The sequence below is a fragment of the Scyliorhinus canicula genome, chromosome 17 (assembly GCF_902713615.1).
Source record: "Scyliorhinus canicula chromosome 17, sScyCan1.1, whole genome shotgun sequence".
NCBI lineage: Eukaryota > Metazoa > Chordata > Chondrichthyes > Carcharhiniformes > Scyliorhinidae > Scyliorhinus > Scyliorhinus canicula.
In genome coordinates, this window is record NC_052162.1 from 40,174,520 (window position 1) to 40,192,089 (window position 17,570).

The 17,570-nt window shown below is 46.7% G+C and overlaps 1 protein-coding gene across 8 annotated transcripts in view; it reads right to left on the reverse strand.

Moving 5' to 3' along the window:
• arhgef9a (Cdc42 guanine nucleotide exchange factor (GEF) 9a) overlaps positions 1-17,570 on the reverse strand; it is a 528,724-nt gene that overhangs the window by 150,370 nt on the left and 360,784 nt on the right. For all 8 annotated transcript variants that reach the window (XM_038774360.1, XM_038774359.1, XM_038774364.1 and 5 more), the window contains 2 exons: positions 14,807-14,986; positions 12,404-12,636 (listed from right to left, as the gene is read on the reverse strand). In XM_038774360.1, the coding sequence (XP_038630288.1) occupies positions 12,404-12,636; positions 14,807-14,986 (413 nt within the window). The remainder of the gene's footprint in view (positions 1-12,403; positions 12,637-14,806; positions 14,987-17,570) is intronic.

Sequence of the window (17,570 nt, forward strand, 5' to 3'; positions counted from 1 at the left end):
TTGCTTAACATACCTCTGAAGTAATAGTCATGCAACCTTTGAGGTCATCTTGGGTAAAACAAAGGCTTTGGTCAAAAGCCATTTTACCACCCCATGGAAGCTGCCCTTAAACTGGAAATCCTAAATGATCTTCATGGACCTTGAGCTGGTGAGGGGCTATCCAGGATGCATTCAGCACAAATCTGTTTTTTTAATGCAGTGATCCAACAGCGGTATTGATTTGGAAAATCCCAGTATCCACTATTTTTTTTTCTTTTAAACCTGGTGTACAATTCATTTACATTCAAATAATACACAATAAAAAATCAAATTCTGATTTGACTTTAACTGTTCATTTTTAACGTTAATGAAATTGAAGATCTGGTGCCCAGTCTTAGGGTTCTAGATAAGACGGGGTGAACAGGGAGAGTGAGATGGCTAGAGCTGAAGATTGGGAACAAAGAATAAGGATATGCGGAACAGCATGGGATAAGTTAGAGAAGCAGAGAAAAATACAACAGGTACTGAATACCTGCAACCTAGGGAAATAATGAAAGGAGCATTTCATCCGTCTGTCAGTTGCAGAAAAGTCATCAATGCATTCTTTGGGCAGAATTCTCCGACCCCCCGAGGGGTCGGGGAATCGCCCGCGGCTGGCGTAAATCGCGCCCCCACTGTGGCTGGAATTCTCCGCCACCCGGGAATCGGGGGGAGCGGGAATCACGCCCCGCCGAACAGTGTGCCCCCCGCACTGATCGGCGTGCCCCCCGCGGTGATTCTCCGGCCCGCGATGTGCCAAAGAGCCGCCATTGACATGTCAATCCCACCGACGTGGTTTAAACCACCTCTGTGCCGGCGGGATTGGCAGGCCCCCGGTGTCCTGGGGGGGCGCGGGCCTGGCCCGCGATCGGGGCCAACCGATCGGCGGGCGGGCCTGTGCTGTGGGGATACCATGGCGGAGGCGGAAGTGATCCCCTCCACCGCACATGCACCGGTGGTGACGTCAGCGGCCGCTGACACTCCGCCGCATGCGCGGACCGGCGAAGGCCTTTCGGCCAGCCCCGACGCCGGGCGGCGTAGTGCCAAAGGCCGTTGGCGCCAGTTTTTATGCCATCGGCGGAGCGGGAGCCACTCCGCCGCGGGCCTAGCCCCCCGCACCTTTGGGGAGGCCCGACGCCGGAGTGGTTGGCGCCACTCCGCTATGCCGGGACCCCCCGCCCCGCCGTATAGGGGAGAATTGCGCCCTGGATTTCCCTACCAAATAAACCGCAGTGAAAAGAATAGATATAAAAACAACGAAAATAAAATGGAAAAATAGAAGAGGAAAAGAAAAGCAAGCAAAATAATACTCGCTATCCAGCCTCTAACCTCGTTTTCTTGTCTCTGCATTATGAAAAGTAGTTCTTTGAATTTGCCTTTCCTTTCCCCACTGAAAGCAAAATATTCCTCCATGCTCATTCTTTCCCAAAATCTCAAAACAATATGGGCGGATTGTAGCCATGCTGGCCACGCAAAATGGACACTGAGCCAAACTAAAATGGAAGACAGAAGGAAAAGCCTGTTTAGTGAGAACAGACAGCCTGCTCTCAACTAATTAGCATTTTGCAAGCAGCAAACCAGTTTTCTGGCCAGGTGCAAGATCTCCAAGCCAAAGGTGTTAATGGCAAAGCGCTTAACATTCTGATGAGGCAGCCCAGATCCAGGCACAAACAATGGCAACATTTCCATCTCAATGTAACACTTAATTGGTGGAGCAGACAGGATGGCACCAGAGTAAAGAATATCGAAACCACCCCCCAACATCGAGGGAAGCCCCCGCATTGGAGGATTTCGAAGGTAACCGTTTGGAAACGCTCCAATCGGTACCGAAAGGTAGAGCCCGCCTAGAAGGGGGCAAGGACATTAGAGAGGGGTATAAAGGCAAATTCCCCACAGAGCCCGGTCTGTTAAACCCGTGCTCCGGCTCTGACTGACATCTTGCATCCTGACTCCAGCCGTTGAGCACCAGCCGCCGAAACCGTAAGTTCAACGCTCGCTACGCGATCCAAGCCCACTAGACCCCCAGTACCAGAACGCTTGCTGAAGGCTGCAGTACAAGACCAGGACGAAGGCCTCGTTCTCTGACCTTGCCTGTTCCTGTTAGATAAGTATTCTGTTTGCTTAAGTTTAGTTATAGCTTAGTCTCTTAGTGTGTGCATGAGTATTTATTATAACTGTATAATAAATATTGATCGTTTGAACCTTACTAATCGGTGTATCGTCTTTATTACTTTGAACTTGACCTTGGAATACTTGTGACGTTGTCTATACGGCAACTGGCGACTCCAGAGCTAAATAATTACATACAACAGAGCCTAGTAGTGTTAAGCACACGTCGAATACGGAGGCGTGTTAATACACTCCAATAAACGCGTTTTACGCCCACAGTAAAACGTGCAACATTTAGTGGCGACTCCCGGACGGGACACGGTTGTAAGTGGAAACCCCACACCGTCCAGGACCCTGAAATTTGAATTGGAACTCCAAATTGCAGAGAAAGAAAGAGATCACAAGTATTCAAGGTGTTCAAAATAATAAGCGTAATTCGGAAGTGTGTTTAGTGCATGCGTACTAACAGGGCTGTAAGGTAAAACTGAAAGCTTTTTGTTGCGACAAACTTTCGGTAGTTTTGTGATCGGAAAATAGCGTAAGCCGTACCCGTTTCTTGAAACACAACCCCAGCAACCCCCTGTTCCAAATTATAAAAAGAGAGTCAGAGGAAATGGCCATGCAGGCAATGGAACGTCTGATGGATCCAGCAAAGTTTGTGGTCGCAGCGACCAGCAGCAGTAGCAGAGTAGGCCAGTGTCCCACGTGGGAGCTGGAACTCCGCAAATATTTACAAGGAAAGGGATGGCCCCTTTGGAAAGAGTTTTGTGCAAATGAGGAGACAGGTCCCGGGAGTATAGGTCATACTTGGTGGGAGAACCTCTCTCAAATACACAAAAAGAACCTAGGTAAAGCACGCAAGCCGATGGCGATTGTGTCCTGTTTGGCACAGTTGCGAGGCGCAGAAGAGGTCATCAGGACGCTCCGGACAGATTTAGAAGAGAGGAATAGGATGAGTAAGGTCGATGTCAGGGACATCGAGAAGGAGAACCTGGATCTCAAAGGGAAGTTGGCAGAGAAGGATAGAGAGGTGGATGATGCCAAAAGGGCTCACCAGTCTTGTCTAGCTCATCTGAACAGTTCCCAGACCCAGTATGAGAAAGCCTATCAGGACGTGCAACGTGCCGTTCTGATAAGACAGGAATCGGAAAAGCAGGTGGAGGCATTGCAGAGGCAATGTTCTGATCTCAAAGCAGCTTTGAGAGCACTCCATGCTGCAACGACCGAACAAAGACAAAGCACAGTTGACCACGCGAAATGCAGGAAACAGATTGCGGAACTGCAATCTCTGCTTTCGGTGCAGAATGGCTTCCAAAGCACCTTTGGAGCACAGTTAGATGGAGAAAACGCCCCAGATTGGCAGGAATTAACTGAGACAGCGCAGCGTTATGTTCAGGGAACATGTGCGCCAGCAGCTCAGCAGAAACGACAGGCACCCCAACCCCCCACAGCTCAGACCATAACCGCACCCATGAATCCCGTAACCACGCAGAGAAAAGCCGAATCAGAAGGCGCCCCAGACATAACCTACACCACCCCTTTAACAGTAACCCAGCTAAGGGACGCGTTTGAAAAGATCACTCCGTTCCTCCCCACCGCAGACCCCCACCAATTTTTCGCAAAAGTGAAACAGCAGGCTACCATGTACGGCCTGGATGAGAGAGAGCAGGTTAAGCTCACCGTGCTGAGCTTAGACCAGTCAGTAGTAGCAGCCCTCCCCGACCCACAGAACGTGGCAGGAGGCAGCCTAGAGGAGATGCACACCGCCATTTTAGATGCCATAGGGTACAATAGAGGTGACCCCGTAGAAGGATTGAATAAGTGCAGGCAGAAAAGATCCGAACACCCCACAGCATTCGCAGGAAGGCTGTGGATTCATTTCAGCGCAGTTTTTGGACAGTTAGATGGAGCGCATTTAACCCGCGAAAACATGGTTAAGTGGACGCGCACAATTATCTCACACGCAACAGAAGCAGGACAGAGCGCTTGCAATAGCTATGACCCCTCAGAAGAGGCCCATAACGAGAAATGGGTCCTGAAAAGGTTGTCCCGCGCTTGGGAGCAATCGCTTCAGGGAAAAGGCAAAGTTAGATCCCCAGAAGAGGCTCAGGCTGCTGCAGATATCCAAGCAGTCAGAGAGCACCAGAAGCCCGCATGGGTAAACGAAGGGAAGAGCAGCCCACAACAGAAAGGACAGGAATGCTATAACTGTGGACAGTTAGGGCATTGGGCAAAAGAGTGCAATGCACCCCAGCGATCTCAGAGAGGCCAGCAGACAGGCACTCTGAACCGCAATAAGTCAAAACCGATCCATAATGTGACAGTACAGTCAGGACCCACCAATGTGGACGAGACGAACTGACGGTGTTCGGGCTCCCCCACTTGGGTCTGTGACACACTATGGGACTCATCAGGGAGGCCCGTAGTCACAGCAAAAGTCAAAGGGAAGCCCATAGAGTTACTGTGGGACACAGGAGGATCCCGCACCACCATTAACTCCACGACCACGGCACACTCAGACACGTGACCGACCACCTCCACCATTACACTTAGCGGGTTCACCGGACACTCGCAGCAGGGACATATCACAGCACCCGTAGCGATCCAGCTAGGGAACATTAGCACAAGGCACCCCGTAGTTCTAGTAAATCTTCCCCGGACGGCAGAACACATCCTGGGGATAGATTTTATGAACGCTCATAGCTTGTCGTTCGACCCAGTGAACCAGTGTGTCTGGCGAATGGCTAGATCAGACAGAGCACCAGCCACCCTCACAGTAGGAGACTACGCTAATCGGATTAGCGCAGTGGGAGAGTACTCATTCGACCTGACTACACTCCACACCGACCGACAAATTAAGGCCCTACTAAACAAACACAGGACAGCATTTGCAAGTCACCGTCATGACTGTGGCAGAATGACTGGACAAGTTCATGTTACCGGACAGGACCCCCGACCGCAAAAGCAATATAGATTTCCCCTTGAAGCAGAGGTGGAAATAGAAAAGGTTATAGGTAGCTTGTTGGACCAAGGTGTACTGAGAACGGTAGCCTCCACCAATAATGCCCCTATTTGGCCAGTGAGGAAGCCCGATGGATCATGGCGTCTGACCATCGATTATCGGGAACTCAACAAAGTAACCCCCGCAGTAGCCCCAACGGTAGCTACTAGTCCCGAGACCATGCTCAAGCAGGGTCTCAACGCCAAGTACTTCACGGTATTGGATATCAGTAACGGATTCTGGTCCATACCATTGGCAAAAGCGTGCCAATACAAATTCGCATTCACTTTTAAAACTCAGCAGTACACGTGGACATGCCTCCCACAAGGATTCCACAATTCACCCTCCATTTTCCACCGACAGCTGGCAAGTGGATTAGAAAGATTTTCCCGCCCCGAATGTCTGGTACAGTATGTAGACGACCTACTACTGCAGACAGACACAAAGGCAGAGCACATTACGCTTCTGGCCGAACTCCTGGAACTCTTGACTGAAATTGGCTGTAAAGTTAACCCGAAAAAGGCCCAGATTTTGGAAAGTAAAGTGATGTATTTGGGAACAGTCATCACGCACGGCAAACGCGAGATCGAATTCAAAAGAATTGATTCGATCGTCAAATTGCCCCTTCCCCAAAATGTATCAGCCCTCCGGTCGTTTTTAGGGCTGGTTGGTTATTGTCGGAACCACATCGACGGATTCGCGACAAAAGCCGCCCCACTTTCAGACCTCCTTAAGAAAGGAGCCCCCTGGGAATGGCTTCCGCAGCATACAGAGGCTGTGGAGGAGTTAAAACGAGCCCTTAGTGCAGCACCCGCGCTGCTAGTCCCAGACCCACTTTCCCCTTTCGCAATAGAGGTAGCGAGCACCGATCTGACCCTCTCGGCCGTGTTGCTTCAGGAACGGCACGAGCAGCTAAGACCAGTGGCTTATGCCTCCCGACTGCTAGACCCAGTAGAACAAGGATTTTCAGCCTGTGAGAGGCACCTCCTTGCTGTCTTCTGGGCAGTACAGTACTTTTCATACATAACCGGACTAAACCCCATCACCATTCTAACCGAACATACACCTACACAGCTACTACTAGACGGTCGACTGAAGGACGGTTCAGTTAGCCAGATTAGGGCAGCTAGGTGGACCCTACTTTTACAAGGACGGGACATTACAGTAAAACGGACACGCACACACACATACTTAGCAGACAACCTCCAATACCCCGGACAGCCCCATGACTGTGAAATTGTAGCTCCCCTGCATAACACAGGACCCTTTTTAGCAAAAACACCCCCCAGGAAGATAGGGAACCCGAAACAAAGCCCCCAGCCCACAGACACGTGTGGACCCTTGAGGATTTATGTAGACGGTTCCTCCACAGTTTTAAACGGTGAGCGTATCACAGGATGCGGCATCTACGTCGAGGACGCGCAGGGGCGCGCTCTCGAAGAGATAGCTCTTAAGTTACCAGGTCACTTAGGCGCGCAGGCAGCAGAGCTAGCAGCCATAGCGTACATAGTGGACCACCCCGATTCTTTCCCCAGCCCAGCAGACATATATTCAGACAGCTTATATGTCTGCAACAGTCTAACAGATTTTCTGCCCCTGTGGAGGACAAGAGGTTTTGTATCCGCAGACGGAAAACCCCTTCCATCAGCCCCCTTACTCCAGCACATCCTAGACAAAGCGAAGGACAGGACCTTCGGCATTATAAAAGTTCGCAGCCACCATAGGTCATCACCCCCTGGGAATGTAAAAGCCGACGTATTGGCTAAGGCAGGTTCCAGGAGAGGACACTTATGGACCCCCCCAGCTAGCGCACCAGCTAGCGCCCCTGTGAGCGCAGTCCAAGTCTCACAGACAGAGATTAAAGATCTCGTAGCAGCACAGAAACAGGACGGAGACCTCAGGGAGGTTTTCAAGGGAAACTTTGTGCCTGCGTACGAGCACTTTAAACACATACTGACCACACATGAGGGTGTGATCATTAAGGACCAACTTTATGTGGTCCCGAAGCAGGACAGGAATCAGATGATTGCCTTGTTCCATGACGGACACGGGCATCAGGGAATTGATGCAACAACGAGGCACCTCAGGCAACTCTGTTGGTGGCCTAATCTCAGGAATGATGTAACGCACTACATTGAGAATTGCCTAATTTGTGCTCAGAATAACCCGGAGCGGTATTCTAAGAAAGCACAACTTCGGCATACTCGCCCAGTTAACGGCCCTTGGACAAACCTCCAGATCGATTTTATAGGTCCATTGCCCCCTTGTAGGAATGGCTATAAATACGTTCTGGTGGTCATCGACACCTTTACCAAATGGGTAGAGGCATTTCCCTCACGAACAAATACAGCAAAGACAGCTGCAAAGATCCTGACCCACCACATCTTCACGAGATGGGGTTTACCCCGAAGTATCGATTCGGACCAGGGATCTCACTTTACAGGACGGGTCATGAGGAACGTCCTGACAATATTCGGTATAAAACAAAACTTCCACATTGCGTATCATCCACAGTCCAGCGGGATTGTGGAGCGCATAAATCGGACCCTAAAAACGACCCTCAGGAAAATGGTTCAACAGAACAATTCCACATGGGATTCAGTGCTCCCATTTGCACTTATATTCATAAGGAACACTGTCTCCACATCGACAGGATACACACCACACACACTCATGACCGGACGCCCTATGAAAGGTACAGAATTCCTTTTAGGACTGGACATGACAAGCCCCGAAGTGACGGCCCTCACACACGAAAAGGCAGTTAAAGAACTAGTTGAGACTGTGAGGTCTGCACAGATCGCAGCCGCAGTCCAGCTAGGGAAACGCCGACAGCAACGCACTGCCTGTTTCAATAAGACCGTCCACACCACAGAATTCCAGGTTGGGCAACAGGTAATGTTATCTGTTTATAACCCCAGCAGCTTTTTGGCTCCAAAATATTCCGGTCCCTACTCAATTTCGGACAAAATTAGCCCCTCCGTTTACAGGATAAAATATCCTAATGGGAAGACCGCGTGGTTCCATATAAACCAGTTAAAGGCATATGGAACACAGGCCAACCATGCTCACCATGTCCTGCTGGATGCAGCAGAACACTTCACCCCGCCCACCAGAGACACTTTTCCACCATCCCCCTCACAGACCAGTTCATCCACGGACTCGCCCACGACTCCGCCCCCAGACCACAACAGACCACGCCCCGACACGCCCACAAGCTGCCACAGCCGAGACAGCAGGACTGACACTGACTCTGAAGACAGCGACAGCACACAGCCATACAGCCCACACTGCACCAACTACGACCCCGACTCCAGTGACCCCATGGAAGTCACTTACCTTAAAAACCCAGAACCACCACCCGACCCCGACTACCCCGACAACACACTCGACACTACACAATGGCACAGGGACAACTCATACAGACTTGTCCGCAATGACGAGAGTGACCCCCGGTCACACAATTCCAAAGTTTCATGCCTGATCCACACAAGGGTGTGGGATCCGGGAGAGCAGGACGACGCAATGTCTGAATCCCGACACGGCAACCCCTTTGTGACCCTGTTCACAGAGGCAGAATCAAAGTGAGGTGTCCAGATGATGTAAGATAGGAATCGTTTGAGGGAAACAATGTCCTTTCTGATGGAACCTGCACGTATGTTTGTCTTCTTTTTATGTTTGTTTGTTTTCACGATTGTACATTGCTCAGCTGGAGGATGGACATCTTCTTTTCAGCTGAAAAGATTGTGACCACCTCACATACACGTTAGCTTGTCTGCCGAAACTTTTGAGAACTTCGGTTTGATTGGAGATCTTTTCCAAAGTTGTAAGGCCACACGCCAAATAGCTTGTCCGCAGATATCTCTGAGAACTTCAGTGATGTCCTCAGTTGGAGCATCTTGGCTCCCTTGGTTTTTTTTTTAGGTGCCCCTCTATTCGGCAAAATAGAGGCTGCAAGTCATGGTCAACACATTTGCACCCGTTTCTTTCCAGGTTACTCAGGCAGTGGACAAACGGCACTGAGGACCCGCCCTGTCTGAGAACCAACCCTTGGTCAGCCAAGCTCGGGTATGGCACAGCACGCCCTACCCGGGGATTCCATCCAACTCATACCCGTCGCGGCCCATACGCAACTCATTCGGATGTTTGTTTCAAAGTTTGTTTTCATTTTACGTTAGGTAGCCCTCCCACATGCTATTTACATCCGGGAACATTCGGATGGTAAATCAGCAAAGCCTGCGAGACGGCTCGCAGAAGGAAGGATTGTTAGGTGTATGCTGGTCTTTAAATTCGCTTTTTGAAAAAAAAAATGAGGGGAGTCACAGGGTGTGACTTAGCCAGTCATTGTAAAGGGTCAATTGGGTTTTGAAAGACAGATGCACTAACAAGTAAAGGTCTTAAACTGTGTATTGACAGATACTGTGCTTGATCCCATAGTTTCGAAGGACGAGACAGAGATCGAAGCCAGGATTGTCCATACAGGAGGAAGAAGGAAAAGAAGGAAGAAGGACAAAAGATGATGGAAGCCCACTTATTACTGTTTAATGTTATATGTGTATGTGTGGAAACAAGGCACGTTTCCCCCACAACCCCCACCGTAAATGTTTCAATTACAGCAAACCCCCAGTGCTCAGCTCTGATCAGCGAGGTTCAGACCTGGTGCACTAAATTCATGACGTGGTACTCCATGTCCTATATAATCGAATCACTGTTGGTGATCGCGATCCTCATCATACTAGTACAGACCCTCAGGTTGAGGAAATGGAAGAGGAGAGCTTCTCGTTCCAGCACCTCACCCATCTATAGAGTTCAATCCCCCATCTTCGGATTCCACCAAACCCCTCAACCCCTCACTGATTACAACACTCTGTAAATAAAAATTTCAGCCATGTATTATATTGTCCCATACTCGACTGCCGAGTTGGGAAGTGTGATGTTGTGGTGTGAATGGTTAAGATTTTAGAGTGATGAAATGTTAAGTTAAGGTTAAGGTTAATAGTGATAGGTAGAGGTTCCCAGTTGTATTAATGCATGTCCCTTTGACATAGGGCCAAGTAGAAATGTTAGTTAAAAAATTTTTCTCTTCTTCCCATAGTTTAAGATAGAGTAGAACAGGAACTGGCAAGAGGTCAGAACACACGGAAGGCAACGTACATAGGTGATCCTTCACAATAGTATGATTGTGAGGATCACAAGGAGGGAATGTAGCCATGCTGGCCACGCAAAATGGACACTGAGCCAAACTAAAATGGAAGACAGAAGGAAAAGCCTGTTTAGTGAGAACAGACAGCCTGCTCTCAACTAATTAGCATTTTGCAAGCAGCAAACCAGTTTTCTGGCCAGGTGCAAGATCTCCAAGCCAAAGGTGTTAATGGCAAAGCGCTTAACATTCTGATGAGGCAGCCCAGATCCAGGCACAAACAATGGCAACATTTCCATCTCAATGTAACACTTAATTGGTGGAGCAGACAGGATGGCACCAGAGTAAAGAATATCGAAACCACCCCCCAACATCGAGGGAAGCCCCCGCATTGGAGGATTTCGAAGGTAACCGTTTGGAAACGCTCCAATCGGTACCGAAAGGTAGAGCCCGCCTAGAAGGGGGCAAGGACATTAGAGAGGGGTATAAAGGCAAATTCCCCACAGAGCCCGGTCTGTTAAACCCGTGCTCCGGCTCTGACTGACATCTTGCATCCTGACTCCAGCCGTTGAGCACCAGCCGCCGAAACCGTAATTTCAACGCTCGCTACGCGATCCAAGCCCACTAGACCCCCAGTACCAGAACGCTTGCTGAAGGCTGCAGTACAAGACCAGGACGAAGGCCTCGTTCTCTGACCTTGCCTGTTCCTGTTAGATAAGTATTCTGTTTGCTTAAGTTTAGTTATAGCTTAGTCTCTTAGTGTGTGCATGAGTATTTATTATAACTGTATAATAAATATTGATCGTTTGAACCTTACTAATCGGTGTATCGTCTTTATTACTTTGAACTTGACCTTGGAATACTTGTGACGTTGTCTATACGGCAACTGGCGACTCCAGAGCTAAATAATTACATACAACAGAGCCTAGTAGTGTTAAGCACACGTCGAATACGGAGGCGTGTTAATACACTCCAATAAACGCGTTTTACGCCCACAGTAAAACGTGCAACAGGATTGTTTACAGTGGGTGCCACACCACAACAGGGAAAATCCAAGGTCAATCCCACCTCCAGTTGAGGAGCTTATCCCACAGCAGTTTAGTGGCCAATTAATCATTGTTGAATTGTATGCCGATGGCCGCACATTACTAACGCTAGGCAACCATATAAATTTCAAACCAATATGACAAATTCCACATAAAATATGCAACTGCAGTTTAAAATTAACAGCAGGTGCCATAATCTCAATGCTGTGTATCTGTAGCACAAGAATACCAGCCCTGATTTATGGGCTATTGCTAATTGTCATGTTCTAAGGACATCTCAGAGCCAAAAGTTCAAAGTTAAAGGTTTAAAGCATGGAAGGATAAAACAAACAAATGTTTATAGATTCAAAGCTGGAGGACATTTTGTTTAAAATAAACAATGATCTATAAACACTGACAAAGGAGTGTGGCAAAGCAAACTGCAAGATGCCAACAGCTCTTTGCTTTCCATTTGTTTTTTTAAAGCTGTCAACCTGATCCAGATTACAGACATGTAAGAATTAGTGGAGTTCAAATGGTTTATGTCATACAGTATACCTATTTTTAAATGAATGCAGTTGCAATGACAAATAAAACAATTCATTAACTGACCATTAATGAGTATGAATACCACTGGAATGTTCGGCTAATCTCAAAATAATGAGCACAGCCTCAGGTGTGTCTATACAACATGTATCGGAAGCTGGCAAAATTAGAAACAGCATGGACAGTGCCATTCATTATTTATTTGGATGCAGAAACCTCAAACATTTCCGGAGGATAGACTGTGGCTAGTTAGGGGAAACCTAAATTTACTCAAGTAGTTTGATAGGCAAAATAATTTTTGTCAGTGCATGTAGTGTGATATTGGAACTTAATTTCTACATCCTTATATGACTTCCTATATTCCCCCCCCCCCCCCCCCCCCAACATTGTTCCCTCAAGGCCCCATGTTTTGTTGAGGTAAATTACCATGGGCTCTCCACACCCAAACCCCACTGAGGGAATCAGCTCTTGCCGAGCAATGCTAAACTGACAAATGCGGTCAGAGTGTGATATTCTAAAATAAGTGACAATGGTCTCAAAACAAAAACTGTTACCAATTCTTACCTATGTTCCAATGCTGTATACTTGAGTAATTCCGCAAGTTGCAGTGGGTATTTGCAGATCTTCTGCACAGGAGTGAGGAGAAAGCCATCTATGGCAATGTCAATCATTTGTTGAAGGAGTCGACAGGCCTCAAAGAAATGCTGATACCTGCCATCCTTCATCAGCTTGGAAAGTTCCATGCATGCGTCTAGGTGATTATTACAGTACTCAGAGTAAATCCAAAATCCATCTTGCTGTAAATGAATAAAACAAATATATTTTTTATATATGTATATATGTATACTAGATGTGCAGGTAAAGCCAAACAATCAACTTCCTGAGCTGACAGACTAATACATCAGTGCGGGCAGCAGAGATAGCTGGCTGACATTTTTGGACTATGTTCTTAAAAAGTCTGAAAGTATTTTTGAATTCTTTGGCCATGTTTGGCGGGGTGTTTCTCGCTGGCTTTTTGGGTGAGATCCACACCCGTCGCTGAGGGCCCCCCCTTTGCAGGCCTCCCCACACCGCCTTTCAGGCCCCGCTCTTTCAGGATCCTCACCTTTAACACCCTCAACCTTTATGAGGTGCCTTTATGTACACCCTTCACCCCCCCCCCCCCAAACTACCCTTCATACTCCACCTCACATCCCCTTTCATGGGCATAGCCCCCTTTCGGCCCCGACCCTTGGCAGTGCCACCCTGGCACCCCGGCACTGCTACCTTCGCACCCTGAGCCAGGCAGCCACCCTACCCTGTTCCAAACCACCCAGTGGTCTCCAATGGCCTGGGAAACCCCTAGGTGCAATTAGACTTAGTCCACGTTTGTGTAGACCAGTACTAAACTGTGCCCGGTCTAGGCCTCGCAGGGGGGGCCGTTAGTTCCTGCGAACCAGGAGAATCCAGCGCAAATGTATTTAAATGAGCCCCTAATTTCAACATCCTGAGGTAAATCTTAAAGAGAATTGTTCCCACATGGTATTAGCCATCACTCAGTGGGAGTTCTTTCCTATTATTTAACAGATTGGAGTCAGCAGGTTATAGGTTCACGTCCCACTCCGGGGACACGAGCACAAAATGTAGGCCAACATTTCAATGCAGTACTAAAAGGATGCTGCACTTTCGGAGGTTCTGTCTTTTGAATTAAATGTTGAACCAAGGCATTATCTCAGGTGGATATGAAAGATCCCATGGCATTCTCGGAGCAGAGGAGGTTTCCCTGGGGAATATTTTGTCCATCAACCAACATCAATAAAACAAAAAATCTGGTCACTGGCACTTTACTGTTTTACTGTGAACCAACTGGCTGCTGTGTTTCCCTATATTAGAACAGCGCCTACACTTCAAAACAAATTAATTGGCTGAAAAGCACTTTGTGACATATGTTCACAAAAGGGACATGTTCTTTCTTTAGTTGTATTCTAACACATTCCAATTACTTTAAACCAAGCCCCTGAGTTGTGTCTATTTGCTTGCTTCAAACGGGGCTTTTTTTTCACTTATTGATTAGCCAGCTATAATAATACTACAGGGCAGATTTTAATTTTTGCGCTTGATATAACTTAATGCCTGGTGGGACATTAAGTGAAGAACTAACAAACCTGCACCCAGAGCCCATCCGATTTTCTGTCCAGTTACAAGTATTGGACAACAAATTAAACATGCTTCCTTAGAGGCACATAATCCATCTGCTTCCTCTCCATCACAAAAGAGGAACGTTTACCCCTATATTTCAAGTATATGTCACTGTTTCCATTTGTGAAAAATCAATAACAAGGGATTGGGCGTAGGTTCACGGCCATTACTGGGACACACTATTAGAATTGATCTGCTTTACTACAAGCAGCTATTAAATATATAACTGGACTGAAATGGCATTAGATAAGTATTTGAAAATAAATATAAAAGAACACTGAAAAGGAGCAGAAAGATTTGCATAGAACTAACAGTTAGAGTTGAAAAATTAGCACTGGTTTTGCTTCAATGAGATAGTAATTGTCTCTTGTCATATATTTTCATGATTCAATAATATAGATTTTCGAAGCGCTGGAATATTTGAAAAAAAAATGTACAAAAATGCCATTGATGGTATACGAGTAAAGGCAACATTGTTAACAAAATAACCTTTGATTGAAAGTTGAAATTGTGATGTGCAATATTGCTAAGGAATGGATTAATTTGAAATTCCTTTGTCCAGTGTTTCAATGAAGGCCCATTAAGGGGATTAATGCTTTCATTAAAAAAGCAGGCAGAAGGATTTCATGCACATTAGCTATTATTAAAGAAAAGCACAATTTCAACACCTTCGTGAATATTTTTTTTACAATTCTAGAACATCAGGTCAGCACAAAGGAACACAACAATTACACACAGAAATGCAGAGGATGTGAAATGATATTCTAATCGAACAGGTTTATAATTTACATGCTCCAAGAAGCAGGGCCCAATTTCACTCAGATGAGGATCTTCCTTGTTGTACTGCTTCTCCAGGTCTCTGACGAAGCTCATTTGAAATCTATAAATGTCTTCGATGTTTCCGAATATGACTTTCAGTTGTTCATCACTGAACATGTCTCTGCGTTTCTTGCATTGCCTAAGGTACCCCTAAAATAAGAAAAAAAAAATGTTGCTGTCTTTAACAAACATTATATGCAGTAGCAAATTTAATCACAATAATTAACCATGAATAGTAAGTCAAATATTCACTCTCTATTGACCTATTTTTTTTCTCATCCAAGTGTTTCCGCACAGGGCGAATAATATTTGATAAAACATTTGGTGGTGAAGTTAATTAATTGAATGTAATATGCAGTAAATTTAACTTTAGCATAATAATCTATTTACAGGTATCAACATATGCCTTGTAACTCATTACTGTTCGGGGACAAGTGAGTTCTGTAATTTGAATGAAGTCATGATGAGGAGAAGTTTGGAATGTATTTAGTGCTGCTGTATTTTGTGTAACAGTAACTTAGGTCAGCCTAAAATGTTCCAATTGTCCTTTTTCCCCTGTTGTCATCAGCCACGGTGACCAAAACACAGGCTATTTGGTCACCGTGGCTGATGACAGCAGGGGAAAAAGGAACAAAGGAAATCTTCAAAAAAGAATTTGCTGCTATATGTAAAGGAAATGTAGGGACAGGGTAAAGTTGGGCTCACTGACCCTGGAAGCAGTCATAGACTCACAGAGTCATGCAGTCCAGAAGAGGCCCTTTGTCACATTGAGTCTGCACTGACAAACCTACGCTAAATCTACACTAATCCCACTTTCTAGCCCTTGGCCCAGAGCCTTGAACATTATGACATTTCAAGTGCTCACCCATGTACTTTTTAAAGGTTGTGAGGTTTTATGTCTCCACTACCCTCCCAGGCAGTGCATTCAAGACTCCCACCCCCTCTGGGTGAAGAATGTTTTGTTCAAATTCCCTTAAAACACCCTACCCCTCGCCTTAAAATTATGCCCCCTTGCTATTGATACTTCAAATATGGGGAAAAGCTGCTTCTTGTCCACCCATACCCCTCATAATCTTATATACCTCAATCAGGTCCCCCTCTCAGCCTTCTCTGCTCTAAAGAAAATAACCCAAGCCTATCCAGCCTCTCTTCATAGCTAAAATGCTCCATCCAGGGCAACATCCTGGTGAATCTCCTCTGCACCCTCTCCAGTGCAATCACATCCTTCCTATCATGAGATGACCAGAGCAGCACACAGTACTCCATCTGTGGCCTAACCAGAGTTTTGTACAACTCTAACATAACCTCCCTGCTCTTATAATCTATTCCACGACTAATAAAGTCCCATATACCTTCTTAACTACCCTATTATCCTGTCCTGCTGCCTTCAAGGATCTGTGGACAGGCAGCCTAAGATCCCACTGTTCCTCTGAGCTTCCTAGTGTCTTGCCATTCATTGCGTACTCCCTTGCCTTCCAAAGTGCATCACGTTATACTTTTCAGGGATAAATTCTAGCTGCCACTGATCTGCCCAATCCATCTATATCCTCCTGTAAGCTAAGATCTTCTTCTTCACTATTAACCACCCTGCCAATCTCCATGTCATCTGCAAGCTTCCTAACCCCCCCCCCCCCCCCCCCCCCCCCCCCCACACATTCTCATCTATTTCATTTATATACATCATGATCAATAAAAGATCTAGCACTGATCCCTGTGGTATGCCACTGGACACCAGCGTGTGGAACCACATTTGTTGCCCTTCAAATATCTGGTACCTCTCCTGTGGCCATGGAGGAATTAAAAAATTGTGTCAGAGTATTTCCTCCCTTGCTTCCCACAGCAGCCTGGGATACAACTCATCTGTACCTGGGATTTGTCCACTTTTAAGTCTGCCAAAACTTCCACTCACTCTTCACTCCCTGTGCCAAACTGTTCAAGAATCTCACAGTCCCTCTCCCAAATTCTGTACCTATATTTTCCTTCTCCCAAGTGAAGACAGATGTGAAGTATTCATTTAACACCCTATCAATGTCCTCCAGCTCCAAGCATAGATTGCCCCCTTTGGTCCGTATTGGGGCGTACTCTTTCCCTGGGCACCCTCTTCCCCTCAATATACTCAAAGATTATCTTGGGATTTTGCCTAATCCTGCAGGCCAGTTCATTTTCATGCAGATACTATGTGTTCATGCAGGGTTGGGGAGGGTGCGGGGGTATGGAGGAGTGAGTAAGTTTTGAAGCAAGCTGCTTAGAAAGCCCTGCTTAGTTCTTTGGGACTTTAAAGTTTAAAAGAAAACACAGTTAGGTCCACTGGCCCTCGCCCTTGATACTCTCTCATCTTTGTACTCATCCCCCTGGCCCATCATAGCCCCCTAACAACCACCATAGTCACTCATCCAGGATCTACCATGGACAGACCTTGAGAGTCATTTGGAGATGAAAGAAACCTCTAACAATCTAATATATCTCACACTCACCTTTGCTGGTGAAACAAAATTCCATTCATGAAACCCATTCAAAGCTTTGAAATCTCAAGTGGTTGATCTCTTGTAAAAGCAAACTTTGTTCAGACCCACATTAAAGACAGTTAACCCTTTAATAGCCTATTTAAATGTCAATTACACTTATGAACTCAGAACCCCCCCCCCCCCCCCCCCCCCCCCAGCTAATTATAGTTTTTGAAACTCAGCAAAGCATTTCTACTGGCATAATAAAAACCCTTGGGAAAATGTCAAGG